This window comes from Capra hircus, chromosome 8, assembly GCF_001704415.2.
Source record: "Capra hircus breed San Clemente chromosome 8, ASM170441v1, whole genome shotgun sequence".
Taxonomy (NCBI): domain Eukaryota; kingdom Metazoa; phylum Chordata; class Mammalia; order Artiodactyla; family Bovidae; genus Capra; species Capra hircus.
In genome coordinates, this window is record NC_030815.1 from 41,064,265 (window position 1) to 41,081,868 (window position 17,604).

At 36.1% G+C, this 17,604-nt stretch overlaps 1 protein-coding gene across 4 annotated transcripts in view; it reads left to right on the forward strand.

Annotated features, from left to right (window-relative positions):
• Positions 1–17,604, forward strand: part of RFX3 (regulatory factor X3) — a 341,608-nt gene that overhangs the window by 252,980 nt on the left and 71,024 nt on the right. For all 4 annotated transcript variants that reach the window (XM_005683704.2, XM_018052027.1, XM_018052029.1 and 1 more), the window contains 2 exons: positions 5,316–5,497; positions 9,546–9,665. In XM_005683704.2, coding sequence (XP_005683761.1) covers positions 5,316–5,497; positions 9,546–9,665 — 302 coding nt within the window. The remainder of the gene's footprint in view (positions 1–5,315; positions 5,498–9,545; positions 9,666–17,604) is intronic.

Here is a 17,604-nt window from a genome sequence, read left to right on the forward strand (position 1 = left end):
CTGTTCATCTTCCTTAATCTACTCTGATTAATATAGATTAAATGCAAAGGTTGAAAGATGCAATTATCTTGGTTTCGACCCTTACATGAATTTGTTAGTTCATTAGTAGAATACTCAGGTTTTAAAGATAAAGGTTAAAAGTTCCTATGTATTTCATAGGCTTTCAAAATCATAAATATAAACAAATATTTTAAGACATTTTATGAATGAGTAAAAGAAATAGCAGTAGTTTATTTCTAAATTAGTAAATGTTAAGGATATTGAATTACTGTCCAAATACATTTTATTAAAGACAAAACCCAAGGAAACAATGTATCTTATAACAGGCATTAACTTCCCTAGGGTAACACATGGAGTAAATGCCTTCAGGTTACATTTAACTGCCCAGTGTCTCTCTAATAAAAATTAGTCCTTTCTTAATACTGTGTTTTAGACTCAAAGATCTGACTTAGCGCTTCATCACTGTGTCAAAAACTCAAAGGTTAAATGCTGGCATGTAGAATGTAGATTATACTCCTCAGCTAAATTTCAAAATCGTGTATGATAACTTCTAAACCGGTTTCTGCTTACACGGTGAGTTTGTAGGAGCAGTACCCCTGTCTGTACCGCTGTTGGCAGGCTCCCTTGCTGGAGCTGTCACGGCCACAGCAGAGCCACCTCTCATCCTTCAGGGCTTTTACCTCCACTTGACCTCCCTGTGCTCTTCCCACGAGATCCCCAGGCTTCTGGCAAGGAGTGAGTTCCTCTTCCTGCAAACAGGGCACAGGGAACAAAGCCCAGCTTTGCTGCTGTAAAACTTTATATATATCCACTAGACTATCCACCCTTGTGGAATTTTTCAAACCACTAATGATTTTGTGTACATAATATGTGTATAATTATGTATTCACATATGGATGTATGTGTACATACACAGACATACAAATACATATTACAAATAAACTCAGATTTTTTAAAACTGGATTAGAAATGAAGAAGAATCTTTAAGAATGTAGAACTATGTAATAAAAACAATGTTTGCGAAACAGCCAGTACAAATTGAGTGACTTGCTTAGCCACTTCAGAGGACCACATGGCCAATCCAATAAAAACTTAGTTTTCTCCAGGTTACTCACTGGGGGCTTGAGTAATATTATTTAGGCTTATGAGTATTTAAGTCAACCTGTGCTGTAATTATCTTACTATTTCGGTGGAAGCTTTTCTTTGATTAAGAATGGCCTGATTAACATTTTTATATGTGCAAACATACCTTTGGACTAAAAGTATTTTATGTCAAACTTTAATTTTGGCACAAGTTTTCACTTTTACAAAAAGCAATTTATGCTAGTACCGTTCAAATATTTTATTATGGCTTTGTTTTTTCAAATTATTTTATAGATTTTAAAAATTTATTTAAAAGACAATTTTCTTGATCATGAGATAGTAATAAACTCTCATTTTTAGATATTTATCTTTACTTTTAAGTAACTAAATATTGCAAGGAGACTAGTAAGCTATTAAGGCAGGTTTTAGAAATTTTAATTTGTATCTGATTAAATTATTTTCATTTACTGTATATCTTATTAAAAGTATTTTACATCAGATCTATTTTTATTATTTGTATACTTTTGGTTATAAAGTTCACATTTAAAAATTATTTTTCCATTTCTGAAAAAGTCTTTAAGCCAACACTTCCTATACAGATATATGTTCTGTTCATTAGCAAAGGGATAAATATTTGATTATTTATTGATTTTTATTTTTTGATAAATCATGTCATTTTGGCTTTGACAATATGCATTATTACGTGAGGACACACATATCTATACATATTGACATATCTGACATTTTTAACTTTGATGTTTTACTGGCATTGTGTGTTTCATGCTTGTGGATGGGGGTACTTCATTAGTTCAGTTGCAAAATATTAACTGTTTTTCAAAAAATACTTATAGTTTTTAATACATTTGCCCTTTTTTAGTATTTTCTTTATATTTCTTGATCTCCAGTAATTTAAGTCCTCAGAATATTCCTTTATATATATTCTGTATTTTGATACTCTTTATTTATTTTATATCCTTTATATATTTAGAATACCAATGGAAGGCTCTATCTAGTACATGTACACAAAACAAGAGTCATTATTTTTGTGCAGTATGGTTCACTAGAGCTGTCCTAACACTATTAAGTGCAGAGACAATGCTTTCCAGTCCCGGTTATCTTACTGAAGCATGTGAATAAAATATGTGAAACAGGTTTAATTTGCCATGTTTTATGTGTTGTCTCCATCAGTTGTGCTCATAATCAATGAAGTCTTAAAAATTTAAAAAGGAGTGCTAAAGAGAGGTACTGACCCACTGTTGTAGGCAGAATACTAGGCTGAGCTTTAATAACTGAATATCCCAATCAGTTTACCTTGAATATGTCTATGTGAACTTCTATGTGTCATGTAGAATATTCAGGAATCATGTGTGAATGCCTCCAGAAAAGTTGTGTACTAACAGTAAGGTTACAAATGATTCATATTAAAAGAAATTCTTAATTTTTTGACCATTATAAAAATAAATGCTTATTTTGTATAATCTTTAAAAAAATGTTTAGGGGGTGATTGTATATGTTCAGAGGTGATAGGTATATTTAAATGTATTGATATGCACATGTGCTTTATAGAGAACTTAAAGGCTTCCTGACCAGAACATTAATTTTTATTTTTTTTTAAAGTACTCTGCTCTGTCCTTTAGGCTTAGTGGCCATATTTTCTAAGCCAACATCAATTTGGGTTTAATGACATAAGTTTTAGTTACGTATAAATATCATGTATGACTATTTGAAATTGAAATGGTTCTGGAATATTGTCTTGGTTAAAGGAAAAGAAAATTTTAAACATTTTAATGGTGTTTTTTTACTAAGATTCTGAAAGTGTAGGTTTGAAGTTTGATTATAAATCTTTATGTAAGCAAAATGGAGAGATGCTTTAGTTTATTTGACTGTCCATATTATCATTTTAGTATGTGTGAATTACTGGAGGACAGGGGTGAGCTCACATTCATTTTTGCATCTGATAGGTGCCTAGCACATTGCCTGGCTAATAGTTGATGCTCAATAAAGGGATTCTTTTACTTCCATAACTTATTTAACTTGAATTGCATGTAGAATATCAGCTTTTTACCACACTTCATATATATGGCATGGAAATTTGATTTAGGCAAGTAATATGTGATATATATGCTACTTTTGTAGCAATAATAACTGATATGTGAGTCATTAGGGAAATGTGTTGGAAACTATATCAGACCCTGAGACAGTTTATGTTTGGCCTTAAGAAAGCTATTTATACCTATTTCAATTCCCTTTTTGTAAATAAGGGCTTCCCAGGTGGCACAGTGATAAAGAATCCACCTGCCAATGCAGGAGATGCAAGAGACCTGGGTTTGACAGTCCGTGGGGTCGCGAAAGAGTCAGACATGACTGAGCACGCATACATGTTTGTAAATAAATAATGAACAGATTGATGATTTAATTTTACTAACATTGAAACTCGGTAATAAATGCTTAGATTTGATTTTTCTAAAAATTTCTTGCACATACTGTACTTTAAAGATGATTTTTTAAAAATACACACAGGACAACATAAAACTTTATTTTCTTAATTTATTTTTTAATTGGAGGAAAATTGTTTTACCACGTTGTGTTGGCTTCTGCTGTACAACAACTCAAGTCAGCCATAATTATACAGACAGCCCCTCCCTCCCCTCCCTGAATCCCACCCCTCTAGGTTATCAAAGGGTGCTAGGCTGGGCTCTCTGTGTTCTGTAGCAACTTCTCACCAGATGTATTACACACGATAGTGTATATGTGTAGATGGTGTGTTCTCCATTCCTCTCACTCTTTCCTTCCCTCACTGTGTCTACAGGACCATTCTCTACATCTAAGTCTCCATTCTTTCTCTGTAAGTAGACTCATCAATACCATTTTTCTAGATTCCATATGTCTGTGTTAGTATAGAGTATCTGTTTTCCTCTTTCTGACTTCACTCTGTGTAACAGGCTCTAGGTACATCCACTTCATTAGAACTGACTCAAATTAGTTCATTTTTATGGCTGAGTAATATTACATGTGTATATATATATGTGTGTGTGTATATATATATACATATGAAAACTTCTTTATCCATTCATCTATAGAGGGACATCTAGGTTGCTTCTGTGTCCTGGCTATTGTAAATAGTGCTGCAATGAACACTGGGGCACATGTGTCTTTTAGAATTGTGGCTTTCTCAGGGTATATGCCCAGTAGTGGGATTCCTGGGTCATATGGTAGATTTATTCCTATTTTTTTTAAGGAATCTCCATACTGTTCTCCATAATGGCTATATATGTTTACATTCCCAGCATTGATATAAGAGGGTTTTTTCTCCAGATCCTCTCCAGCATTTATTGTTTGTAGATTTTTTTGATTATGGCCATTCTGACTGGTGTGAGGTGATAACCTCATTGTAGTTTTGATTTACATTTTTCTAATCATTCGTGACGTTGAGCATCTTTTCATGTCTCGTTGGCCACCCATAAAATTTTAAAATATCCACTACAGACTGAGAAAACATTGCTTTACCAACTACCATTGTAGTGTGTTTTCCAAAATTATGAAAAAAAACATAGAGAAACTCAAATGATTGTAAAAAAGTGATCCCTTTTCATTACACATAATTTTTCTAAAATCAGTGTCTAGCGAGTTTCTTTCTGGGGAAGAAAAGACTGAAAATTTTCCTTACTGCTTATAGAATTTGTCCCAGTAGATAATACTGTTATTGTATTATCTTATGTAAGTAAATTAGATAAGTAAATTAGAATTCTATAAAAATGAATAGAGCCTTAATATAAAAATTTATACAAGGCAGCCTGCTGATTATGTGTTGTAACAAACCAGCACTGAAGACATATTATGCACCGTGATGATGCCACGCTTGATAATATATTTATTTCTGTAGCAATTATGAATTATATTTATAAGCAGTTAATGGGATTATTTGAATTCCTTGAAGAGGTTTTTATCTCCAAAATAGGAATCAATACAAGGAAAACTAGTATGTCTGTATAGGTGCTTGAATGTTTGAAGGAATGGACATGGTCTAAGGTCAATAAATGCTCGTCAGCTATCTAAACTTTCAAGAGTTTTCACATGCAGATTACACAGGCCTCCAAATTGCAACAGATTCCCTGTCATACGGTTTGAGGAAGATCTTCTATGTATTTCTGTGTGTTGTAGTTGCAGTGTCTTAGAGGCATTTTGGTGAATGATTCAGTTTCTCTGTGTTTACCCTGTCTTGTTTACACTAGCTCCAGTGGCTGTTGGACAATTACGAGACAGCAGAAGGAGTGAGCCTTCCCAGAAGCACTCTGTACAACCACTACCTACGACACTGTCAGGAACACAAACTGGATCCAGTCAATGCTGCTTCTTTTGGAAAACTAATAAGGTCAATTTTCATGGGACTACGAACCAGGAGATTGGGAACTAGGTTAGTACTAAAAGATAATATCATAAACTAATCTCTCTTTTTTAAACTGTAGTCATTCAGTATATTGTTTGGGCAAAAGTATTTGATTACATAATACATTAAGAAAAAATTTCAGAATTAGCTCAGTTTATGAAAATCCTCAGGAAAAGGAAAGCCATTATTCACTGAAAACAGACAATACAGAATGATGTCTTGTCCTCAACATCCAAGTAGCAAAGCTTTGAGAAAAACTGATTCTCAAATCACATAGAAATGAACAGACCAATGCAGGAGACCTGGTTTGATCCCTGGGTCGGGAAGATCCACTGGACAAGGGGAATGGCAACTGGCTCCAATATTCTTGCCTGGAGAATTCCATAGACAGAGGAGCCTGGTGGGCTATAGTGCATGGGGCTGCAAAGAGTCGCACACAACTGAGTGACTAGCACTTTCACTTTCACTTTTTAAGCTATTAATGGAGAATTTGTATATGATGCTTTAAAAATCAGTGTATACCACTTTCTTCCCTTTTGGAAAATCAGTGTACTAAAGATGATGAATAAAGTGACATAGTCAGTGGAAAACCATGTATCTCTTGATTTGCAAAATGACATTGAAAGCTCTTTATAAATAACTCTTTTATTTGCATAGAGTAAGAAATTAAAGCTGAGTTATTCGTGTCACTTTTGGAGGCCAATTAAAAATTATTTGGTAAACTTAGAAGTTTTGAACATTTGAAGTTCTCAGTTAATGACATTGTCCTTTTTAACCTTTTATTAGCCTTTTTAAAACTCTTGATTGTGAAGCCATGCATTTATGGAAGCAAAAATTTAGTATGGTTCCATTACAAGGAAATCAATAATGTGAGGAAGACTCTTAGAGTTTCTCCGTTTCCTTCTTTTGGAAATACGTATATGAGTGTTATTATTAGTAAAAATATGATGAAAATAATACTTAAAACTGCAGAGCTTCATTTTACTGCTGTAATTTTTTACAAAGTATCATAATATATTTTAACTAGCTGAGCAGAGTCTTATGCATGCTTCTGATTTGTTATATCTTACGAAATTTATATTTAAAAGTATAAGTGTAAAGACACTATACAATATATATAAGATGATATATCTTTAATGAGTGATAAGTCACAGCCCCATAGTATTCTAGCAAAGAGTTCTTAATATTCTTAATAAAATAAACAGAGCCTTTGTAATTGACTTCAGTGTAAATTTATACAGAAGAAAGGAATGTGACAGTTTTATGAGGATTACAAGGTCTGTATGTATTCAGAGTGTGAATTATTCCTTTCTGTTGCATTTTAAGTGATTGTACGGCTTTCAGATTGCAAAGGTTCTGTTCTCTCGTAAATGTATTTTCTTCTATCTATACTTCAAAAGAATAGTATATTTTAAACTGAAGAATATGATTATTTATTCAGAGTAAAGGAACTAGCTTCCTATCACTTGAAAAAGTCTTTTTGTTTTGCTAGTATTTTTTTTCCTGGAACCACAAAAATCATTATTTGGGGACCTAATCTACTATATCCTAGCTGATGGATCAGTAGTTATGGATACTGTGCCAATATTTTGAATCTCTGGGCTTTATTCAGCATTCTAATAGCTGTATTGTTGTGCCTCTTTTGTTACTGAAAGGGATTTCAATGAATCCTATTTTGAGGCTCCATTCAAGCTTTGAAAGGCATCTTTAAAATAGAAAAGGACAAAATTGGGGTTGTTTGGGTTTGCGAATGAGTGGAATCCATACTCTAGGCTCTATAAGTACATATTGCAATATTGCAGCTTTTACTTTCTATGTTCTTTTCTTCCCCTTCGCACTGTATAACAGTTGTGTCTCCTGTTCCTTTTAAAATTGTATGTAATGTTTGAAATTAGAGATGAAAAACAAAGCCTAGAAGAATAAGGAGAAAAGAAATCCTATGGAGAAAGTTTAAGCAAATACTGTGTTATGAAGATAGCAGGACTCTAATGTAGAAAAGCTGACAATGGTAGGGGTGAAGTACCAGGGACTCTTTCTACTGTGGAAACTGGTTTAGCATTCATTTTCTATGCCTAACCCAGGGAACAGAAAGAAAATCACTATAAATCATGAGGCAGACCAACTCAGTTTGTTTTTTTTTTCTAAGCAAACCGTATGTGAGTTGTTACTTGCTGCTCCTAAGTCGCTTCAGTCGCGTCCGACTCTGTGACCCCATAGATGGCAGCCCACCAGGCTCCACCGCCCCTGGGATTCTCCAGGCAAGAACACTGGAGTGGGTTGCCATTTCCTTCTCCAGTGCATGAAAGTGAAAAGTGAAAGGAAAGTCACTCAGTCGTGTCCGACTCTTAGCGACCCCATAGGCTGCAGCCTACCAGGCCCCTCCGTCCATGGGACTTTCCAGGCAAGAGTACTGGAGTGGGGTGTCATTGCTTTCTCCGAATTGTTACTTATCCACCAATAAAATTATCTGGTGAATTCATTCAAACCAGAACCAGACTGTTTCTCAAGTTTCTGGAGCTAAGTAAAAGATGAGTAAAGTCACCGTGTTTCTAAACAAAGGCAAGTCAAAGGGTAGCTTTTCTTACATCCCATCTCCAAATTAAGTTAAAACAAGACCACAGAACATACTGCTATCCCCCAGCCATCTCCATTGGCACAGAAAGAACCACCTCTGCACCAACACACCCAAAGTGCTGATTGATAGGAAACTGAAGAGAAACTACTGATAGATACTTCATGTATTTTGGGGTCTCACAAGAACAATGTCATTTCAGTTTGCAACTTTGTCATTGGCTTTTCCCTCTTGTTCTGCCATTTGTGGGGGAGAACAGGGCTAACTGAGTTTGTAGTATTTGTTTGTTTGTTTTTGTATTTTGCTCTATTTGGCAGTGGATCTTGGAGAAAAAAATCTAATGTCTGCAAATGGAAGGCATTAAGTTTTCCTACTGGTTTGTTTTGCTGTAACTGTGTAGGTATTCAAATGCCTATACCGATAACTATGTAGGTATTCAAATTGGTAGTCTACTTTTTTAGACTACCAATATTATTTATATAATAAAAATTTATTGTATTTTCAAATATATAGGATTCATCTAATGTATGTTCTTGAAGCTTGGAAGTAAAATTTTGTTTTATTTTTATATAAAATATTGAATCCACACTCCACTTGGATTTTTTTTTTTTGTAAATGAAAGAAAAAATTGGAAAGAGCATTGATGGCTTGCTATATATAGACTTGTGAAAAACTACTATTTTCTGTTTGCAAAAATTTACATATTTAAAATGTTATTTTTGAAAGAATTTGCAAATTTCATTCAGGGTAAAACTTTGTCGTTTCTAATAACAAATATGGTCTTTCTCATGAACATGAGGAAATTGTGACAATTTTTTTATCCAGGTGGAAATTTGCCATTTTCACAGAGAAATTTCTCCATATCTGTTGTGACACATCTTATTCAGCCTGCAAAACTGATATGAATCCATAAAAACAGAGACTAATAAAATATGTTTTGAAATCAGTAGGATTAAATGCCTGCTTTTTTAGGTTTCAAAATTTTAAATAATAGACTTCACAACGTCTTGTGTCAATGAAGTTATTTTAATCACCCCTGCAATAATAGAACTAGGAAAATACAGGACTTCTCAAGACAGTAGAATTAATTTTTTTTCCTCTTTGTTCTGCATAACTACTTTATAGTAAATTCTTAGTGTGTAGCCCTTTATCCTGTTAGTGAATATCCTGTTAATATAATTTTCTACATTATAGCTAAAATATAAATTTGAAAACAAAATGTAATTTAAATCAAACAAATATACTGTGACTAATATTTAAGCAAAAGTTTATAAGGAAAGATTTTTCTTAGGGCCTTGAACTGATTGATTCCGAATCTTATTTTGATTCTTCAGATGTAGCCACCATAAAAATATACAGGTGTCCAGAACAGGTAAATCATAGATATAAAACATTGAGTTTGCGTTTACCTAATTTTTCCAAATATGAAATTAAATGGAATCCTATATTATTTATATTGACTTGACTGACTTTTTTGTCTCTGTTTGCTGTTCTCTTATGAAGAGGAAACTCCAAGTACCATTACTATGGGATTCGTGTCAAGCCTGATTCCCCTCTTAATCGCCTCCAAGAAGATATGCAGTATATGGCTATGAGACAACAACCCATGCAACAGAAACAAAGGTAGACTTTGGGATTGTCATTGACATGTCAAAATTATGGATTTCTTTAGCTATTTCAGTTTTTTTTTTTTTTCTGAACGAGTAGAACAAATACTTAAGTGTGCAAGAATGTCACTATTGTTGATATGCTTTCACTACAGACAGTTCTCAGATATGATTGAGAATTTCACTCATTCTGTTTTCCAAATCTTTTAAAAATTACTCATCAAACAGCCTGTTTGGTCCCTTTAAATAAACGTGACATCCCAACTATTCCAATAAGGAGACTAAACACATGCTATAAGAAGCATCTGGAGAAATTTGTCAGTATTCATGAGCGTCTTGTTAATCTGCACATGTTTTTAAGTCATTCTTTTTGACAATATAAATTCTTGCAGAATGTTTGGGACTTCTTGCGTTTTCTTTGACTCCAACTTTCATAAATGTAGAATTGTAAATGTTAGGACTTTAAGATATCTCAAGCATTCATGAATGGATGGGTGGATGATGAATGGATGGATACATAAATAGAGTTATAGATCTTAGAATTGAAAAATACATCAGTGTCATCTGCCTCCTCAGCCTTGTGGCAGTCAAAGCACTAAAACCCCTGGTTTTTGTTTTGTTTTTTCAGATAAGTCCCAGAGAGGTTAAATGATTTGCACAAGCATGTAAAGTTGCTACATAGCCAAAGGCCTTCTGTCTCATGTGACTTATATCACAGTTTGGAGTAAAATGAAAAGTCTTTCTCTCTTTACTAATATAGCTCAGCCATGGCAGTAGTTCCAGTTTTTATTTTCAGATGAGCATGCAATATTTGATAGGGAAAAGAAGGATTGCACTCAGGTAGTCAGATGATCTCAGTCAATCTGCTTGATCCATTGATCTGGGATAGTGAGTCACCTTGGCAAGATCTCCTCCACATCATACTAGCGTAATCAGATGCATTAGTTCTAAGTTACGACTGAAGAAAAAGGATACCATGCAGTGTGCGCATGCTCAGTCAAGTCCAACTTTTTCGTGACCCCCATGGATTGCAGCCCATCAGGCTCCTCTGTCCATGGAATTTTCCAGGCAAAAATAATGGAGTAGATTGCCATTTCCTCCTCCAGGGGATCTTCTGACCCAGGGATTGAACCTGTGTCTTTTTCATTGGCAGGCAGATTCTTTACCACTGTTGGACCTGGAAAGGCCATACCATGCAGTAGCCCTTTATCTATTTGGTAACAGCACTGGTTGCATCTCTACCATGTGCTAGGTCCTGAGTGCAGAGATAAGACACAGTTCTTACCTTTGAGGAGTTAAGAAATTAGATGACCAGGTTATGGGAATTTTTTTTTAAGGTAATGCAGCCTGTGTGCATGCTGTCACTAGTCCTGTCTGACTCTTTTCGACTCTATGGACTATAGCCCTCCAGGCTCCTCTGTCTATGAGATTCTCCAGGCAAGAATACTGAAGTGGGTTGCCCTGGCCTCCTCCAGGGGATCTTCCCAACCCAGGGATTGAGCCCATGTCTCTTATGTCTCCTGCATTGGTTGGCAGGTACTTTACCACTACTGCCACCTGGGAAGCCCATAACGCAGCCTGCTGCTGCTGCAAAGTCACCTTAGTCGTGTCCAACTCTGTGCGACCCCATAGACGGCAGCCCACCAGGCTCCCCTGTCCCTGGGATTCTCCAGGCAAGAACACTGGAGTGGGTTGCCATTTCCTTCTCCAGTGCATGAAAGTGAAAAGTGAAAGGAAAGTCGCTCAGTAGTGTCTGACTCTTAGCGACCCAATGGACTGCAGCCCACCAGGCTCCTCGTCCATGGGACTTTCCAGGCAAGAGTACTGGAGTGGGGTGCCATTGCCTTCTCTGATAATGCAGCCTAAGAAATACTAAAACAGAGCTTTGATCAAGGAACTATTGGAATACTTTGCCAAACTGTTTGAGCAAAATCTTGGAAAGGGAGGATTGGGAAGTTTCACAGAGAAGGTGCTATTTGAGTAGGGAATTAGAGGGATCAGAATAACAGAGGAACATTTAGGCAGAGGGAATAATGTAAACACTGAGGCATAAAGTCCATGACATCTCTGGTGAATACACTCTGATATGGTGAGGCTGATATTGCAGGAGGAGTACTGAGAAGATTGGGTCATTTAGGGTTAAGGTTAGACTTGAGTGAGAGATGAGATTTTAAGAGTAGTTTGGATCACAGATGAAGGGATTTGGTTGTATATGGAGTTAATGACTTTGTGCTTAGAAACTGTTAAGACTTCAAAGACTTGCTTCCAAACAAAGCAGTGACACATTCAGATTCTGTCTGAAGAGATTACTTTTTGATTTGGGGCAAGACATATTTAATGGGAGGAGACTGGAGGTAAAGGCACTTGTTAATACAGATATAATTTCTAATGCAAGTATTCAAGACTGAGGAATCAGTTCAAGATTGGCTATTATATAAATTATGTTTCACAGATTCTCAAACTTAGTTTTGAAATTACTGATTCCTGTTTTTTGAAGTATAGTCAATGAAATATATTAAGAAGAGTTCTAGGGAAGAAACATAAAACAATCCCTTTTATGTTTGGAAACAGAGTTTGTGTGAGTTGGAATAAACTGTTCTTTGTCTTGATTTACAATTACTGTTTCCACCTGTTAGTGACAACGCTTATAGCTTTTACTTTCTGGTATAGTGTCTGCACTCATGCATAGCAGCACTTCACATTGGAGATGTTGGTGCAATAAAGAAACAAAAGATCAGTTCAAAAATAACGTATATTCAAATTTAAATATGAACAATGCCGTGGTAAATTGCACCTAAGATATCTGAAGCTTACTTTATCCAGTGATTTCACTGCAAGTTTTCATGGAAATGGAAGCATTCAAGGAACATTCTTTTTACAAAGCCTGGGTTAGGTAAGCAAAACCAAAGAGTTACAAAGGTCTCCTTATGTAACAGATTTCAGAGCTATAAAGTTTAATGAGCTATGAAAACCCTGCAATCCAAGTACTGCTTTTAGAATTAGATATAATATGGTTGTATTTAAGAAGTGATATAAAATTCTCAGTGATATTCATAGTTCATAAGACTTTAGTTTCTTACAGTGTTTGCTTTCTTATGAAATAAGAACATTAGAGAACCAAAGAAGTACTGAAACTTCCTTTAATTTGCTGTTGTTATTTGTTAATGGTACAAGTTTAGGATTATGGACAGTTTCTCTTGGCATGGTGTCTTGGATAATTGCTTCTATTACCAACTTCACCAACCCCTCATTGGGATTAGGAGGACAGAGGGAAATGCTTTTTTAAAAATATCTCTGAAGGGTTATATCATTGGCAACATTGATGGGCCTTCAGTGAAGCCAATTACCCCACTGAGAGGAAGCACTTGTACAGAAGAGGAAAAGTGTCTCTTCATGAGTCTAAATGCAAGGGTTAAAGTATTTGTTGAACACAGTGGAAAAAGAATTTATTGTATCATTTGCTTTAGAGCTTATAAAATAAGATGGTTTCAAAATTCAAATGAGTCCACTGAATGTATTAAATTTCACATAAGAAGAGACTGCCATTCATCCTGGTAAAGTACGAGGGACATTTGAAAAGTTTGAAATAGTTTATAGCATCTACTAGTATTTAATATTTTAGAATATTCAAATTGTTTAAATACATTAGAGGTTTTTTATGAATCTATATGTGCACATCTTCTGTAGTGTAAATGTATGTGCTTCACCTGTTCCTATAAGAAAATTCAAGTATAAATAGTAATTATTTTATCAAAAAAATCACTTTTTGGAGGTCATTTTGTGCATTTTTTTCTCATTAGTTTGGAATCACTGTAGCTATAGCATTTTTAATGATTTTTGTTTTGCATAGCTTTATAATTTTTAGAACTCCTTTACATATGGTATCTCATTTGAAGATCTGATAGGACAGTAGAGGAAATTTCCACTAGTAGAGGAAATTTCCATTTATCTGCAAATCAAATTCCCAGCAACACCACCATATGGGAACATAGCCATGAGTCTGGAAATAAATGGAAACAGCTTCTGATTGAAAAACAGATGTCACAGAGCCCATAGATTAGCTTAATTGAAAAGATGAAGCCATCCTCAAGTCATTTACCTAAAATAAAGGAGCAGATTAGAGCCCACTTGATTCATAGGCAATCGTGAGATATAACAGCTGGCAAGAGGAAATAAAAGTAGACAAGTGTCTTTGATTCCCTTTTGGGTTATTCATCCCAGCAATCTGCATATTCCATGGAGGAACACGTAGACCTAGGCACTCCAGTAGGCCCTCTAAGTAGCACTGTAGTGACTAAAATCTAGTGATAACTATTTGGCATATTGATGGCATTATAGGTAATCAAAAAGAGGTTAAGTACTCTGATTAAGGAAGCAGGAGAATGTGTGATAATTGGGTAATTATTAAGACCTTCCTTTTGAAAATATTTCACATGAAAATAACTTCTGCACTTAAATGAGGTAATCTTCAGTTTTCAAGGAATTTCACTCATGGACTAATTTGCTTACTCTAATATAGACAATAAATAAATTAGGTTAGTGTAGAGCAAAAAGGAGGTGAATAATTTTCAGCTATATGATCTAAATAAAAATCTTTGCTGCAGTTTCTTTTTAATATTTAAAAGATGCACATAGAGAGTGTTGGCACATATATTTCAGTTATTCTTCCAAATTCTAGTAGCAAAAGTGGTGGAATAGAGTCAAGTGCTTTTGACAATGTGCTTTGCTGCATTTGATTCCTTCACCAAATACGTAACAGTCAATGGTGCGTATAAAATATGTCCATCACATCTAAAAGCGAATTCACAGAGTCATAGAAAGAGCTGGAGCAAAGGGTCACCTAGTGCACGTAAAAGTGCAGTTTTCTTGATGAAAAAACTGAAGTCCATAAGAGTAGGTAATATATCCACGATCATATAGAAACCAGGACAAGAACCCAGGCCTCTTATCTTTGATCTTATAAGAATTCTTTCCCTCAAGAGGTAGTATAGCCCAAAGAGAAATGTACACATGTAATAAAAGTTTTGCATATGAAATAAAGGGGAAGATTACAGTTGAGTATGTCCTAAATAAGTGAAGAAATGTGTCACTTCCTGACTCTTAACAGTCTCTTCATAGGAATTGGATTCTGTGGGAAAAAAAGGGATTTTTGCGGTAGTGAGGGGAGGAAAATAGAGGCCAATTGGAAAGCAAGGCTAGTTGCGCTTTGGCTGTAGACAGATGTGAAAGCATGCGTGTTCCTAAGGAGTGAGGGCAAGAACCTCTGTCATTAGAAGACCTTTCTTAATATAGTTTTGTAGACTAGTGAAAAGAATTCTATATTTAAAGGTTGGAAATAGGGATTTGAGTACAGGCTGCTTGGCACTTTGGTGTGTGTGACTGAACTTCACTGAACCTCAGTTTCTTCATCTGCAGGAATGGAAATTAATAATAATTGTTGTTGTTTTTCAGTCGCCCAGTCATGTCTGACTCTTTGCAGTCCCATGGACTGCAGCATGCCAGGCCTCCCTGTCCTTTACCATCTCCCAGAGTTTGTCCAAGTTCACGTTTCATTGCATCAGTGATGCCATCCAGCAGTCTCATCCTCTGACACCTTCTTCCCCTCCTGCCCTGATCTTTCCCAGCATCAGGGACTTTTCCAATCAGTCATTTGTTCATATCAGATGACCAAAATACTGGAGCTTCAGCTTTAGCATCAGTCCTTCCAGTGAATATTCAGGGTTGATCCCCCTTAAGATTGACTGGTTTGATCTCCTGTGTCCAAGGGACTTTCAGGAGTCTTTTCCAGCACCGCAGTTTGAAGGCATCAATTCTCTGGCATTCATCCTTCTTTATAGTCCAACTGTCACAACCATACATGACCACTGGAAAGACCATAGCCTTGACTATATGGACCTTTGTCAGCAGAATAATGTCTCTGTTTTTCAGCACACTGTCTAGATTTGTCATAACTTTCCTGCCAAGAAGCAGTCTTCTGATTTCATGGCTGCAGTCACCATCTATCACTGTCTGCAGTGATTTTGGAGCCCAAGAAGAGGAAAGTGAAAGTTGCTCCGTTGTGTCCAACTCTTTGTGACCCCATGGACTATGCAGTCCTTAGAATTCTCCAGGACAGAATACTGGAGTGGGTAGCCTTTCTCTTCTCCTGAGGATCTTCCCAACCCAGGGACTGAACCCAGGTCTCCCACATTGCAGGCAGATTCTTTACCAGCTGAGCCACAAGGGAAGCCCAAGAATACTGGAGTGGGTAGCCTATCCCTTCCTCAGGGGATCTTCCCGACCCAGGAATTGAACCAGGGTCTCCTGTATCACAGGCGGATTCTTTACCAACTGAGAGATGAGGGAAGAAGGGGAAATTTGTCAATAATTCCACCTTTTCTCTTTCTATTTGCCATGCAGTAACGAGGCCGGACGCCACAATCTTAGTGTTTTTATTTAGTCTTAAGCAAGCTCTTTCATTCTCCTCCTTCACCCTCATCAAGAGGCTCTTTAGTTCCTCTTCTCTATCTGCCATTAGAGTGGTAACATTTGGACATCTGAGGTTGTTGATGTTTCTCCTGCTTTTCTTGATTCCAGCTTGTAACTCATCCAGCCTGGCATTTCTCATGATGTGCTCAGCATATAGATTAAACTAACAAGGTGACAGTAAACAGCCTTGTCATGCTCCTTTCTCATTTTTGAACCACTCAGTTGTTCCATACAGGGTTCTAACTGTTGCTTCTTGATCCGCATACAGGTTTCTCAGAAAACATGTAAGATGGTCTGGTATTCCCATCTCTCTAAGACCTTTCCAGTTTGTCATGACAAAGGTACTGATGAACCTATTTGCAGGGCAGGAATAAAAACTCAGACATAGAGAACAGACTTATGGACACAGTGGGGGAAGGAGAAGGTGGACCAAGTTGAGACAGTAGCTCTGAAATATATATATTACTCTGTGTAAAATAGACGGCTAACGAGATGTTGCTGTGTGGCACAGGGAGCTCAGCCTGGTACTCTGTGACAACCAGAGGGGTGGGATGGGGCGGGGGGAGATGAGAGGGAGATTCAAGAGGGAGGAACATATGTACACCTATGACTAATTCATGTAGATGTATGGCAGAAATGAACACAACATTATAAATCAATTATCCTCCAATTGAAAATATTTTTTAATTAAAAAAAAACACAAAAGTACTCAACTCCTCTGCCTGCCCATTCTTCCTCCCTTCACCACCCCCTCCATGGGCATTGATCCCCTGGGTGCCCCCCAACAAACTTCCTGGATACAATTCTCTGTCTCAAGATATGTTTCCTTCTTCTGTATAGCAAAGGGAAATATACTCAGCATTTTTGAATAACCTACAAGGGGAAAGACTCTGAAAACGGACTGCAATTTATGTAATCATTGAGCTGTACACGTGAAACTAGCACGATATTGTAAATCAACTATACTTCAACTTTGAAAATTAAAGAATAAGGCTGTTTTGGAGAAGAATGAAGCTGGGAAATTTTGCAAGTTTGGCTTTCGTTTCTTTACACCTCTGGGCCAGTGGTTTTCAACTGTGATTGATGTTAATGGTTTACAGTTCCTTTCCTGACCATAAATTCCCTGAGGTCATTACTGAGATAACCATCTAGGACTGGTAAATTGCTCTGAGGCAGCTGAAGGTGGCAGGAGTCTTTAGTGAGAAGATGATCAGATGTCTGTGCGTTTGGCTTTTGGAAAAAAATAAGGAATCTTGGCACTGAGGTATTTAATGTTCACTATACTGCTGCAGCAAGTCCCTAATGTAAATATATTTTCCACTGAAGATAGAGTCATAAATAATCACATTCAGTAATTATTAAGTATAGTAATTCATGTAAAGTTTGTTAATATTAATTCTTCTGATGAACATTTATTGAACTTGTGAAATGTTCATTTATATGCAAGATCTCATTTGGCAATTATATTGTTTGTTATTTACTGATAA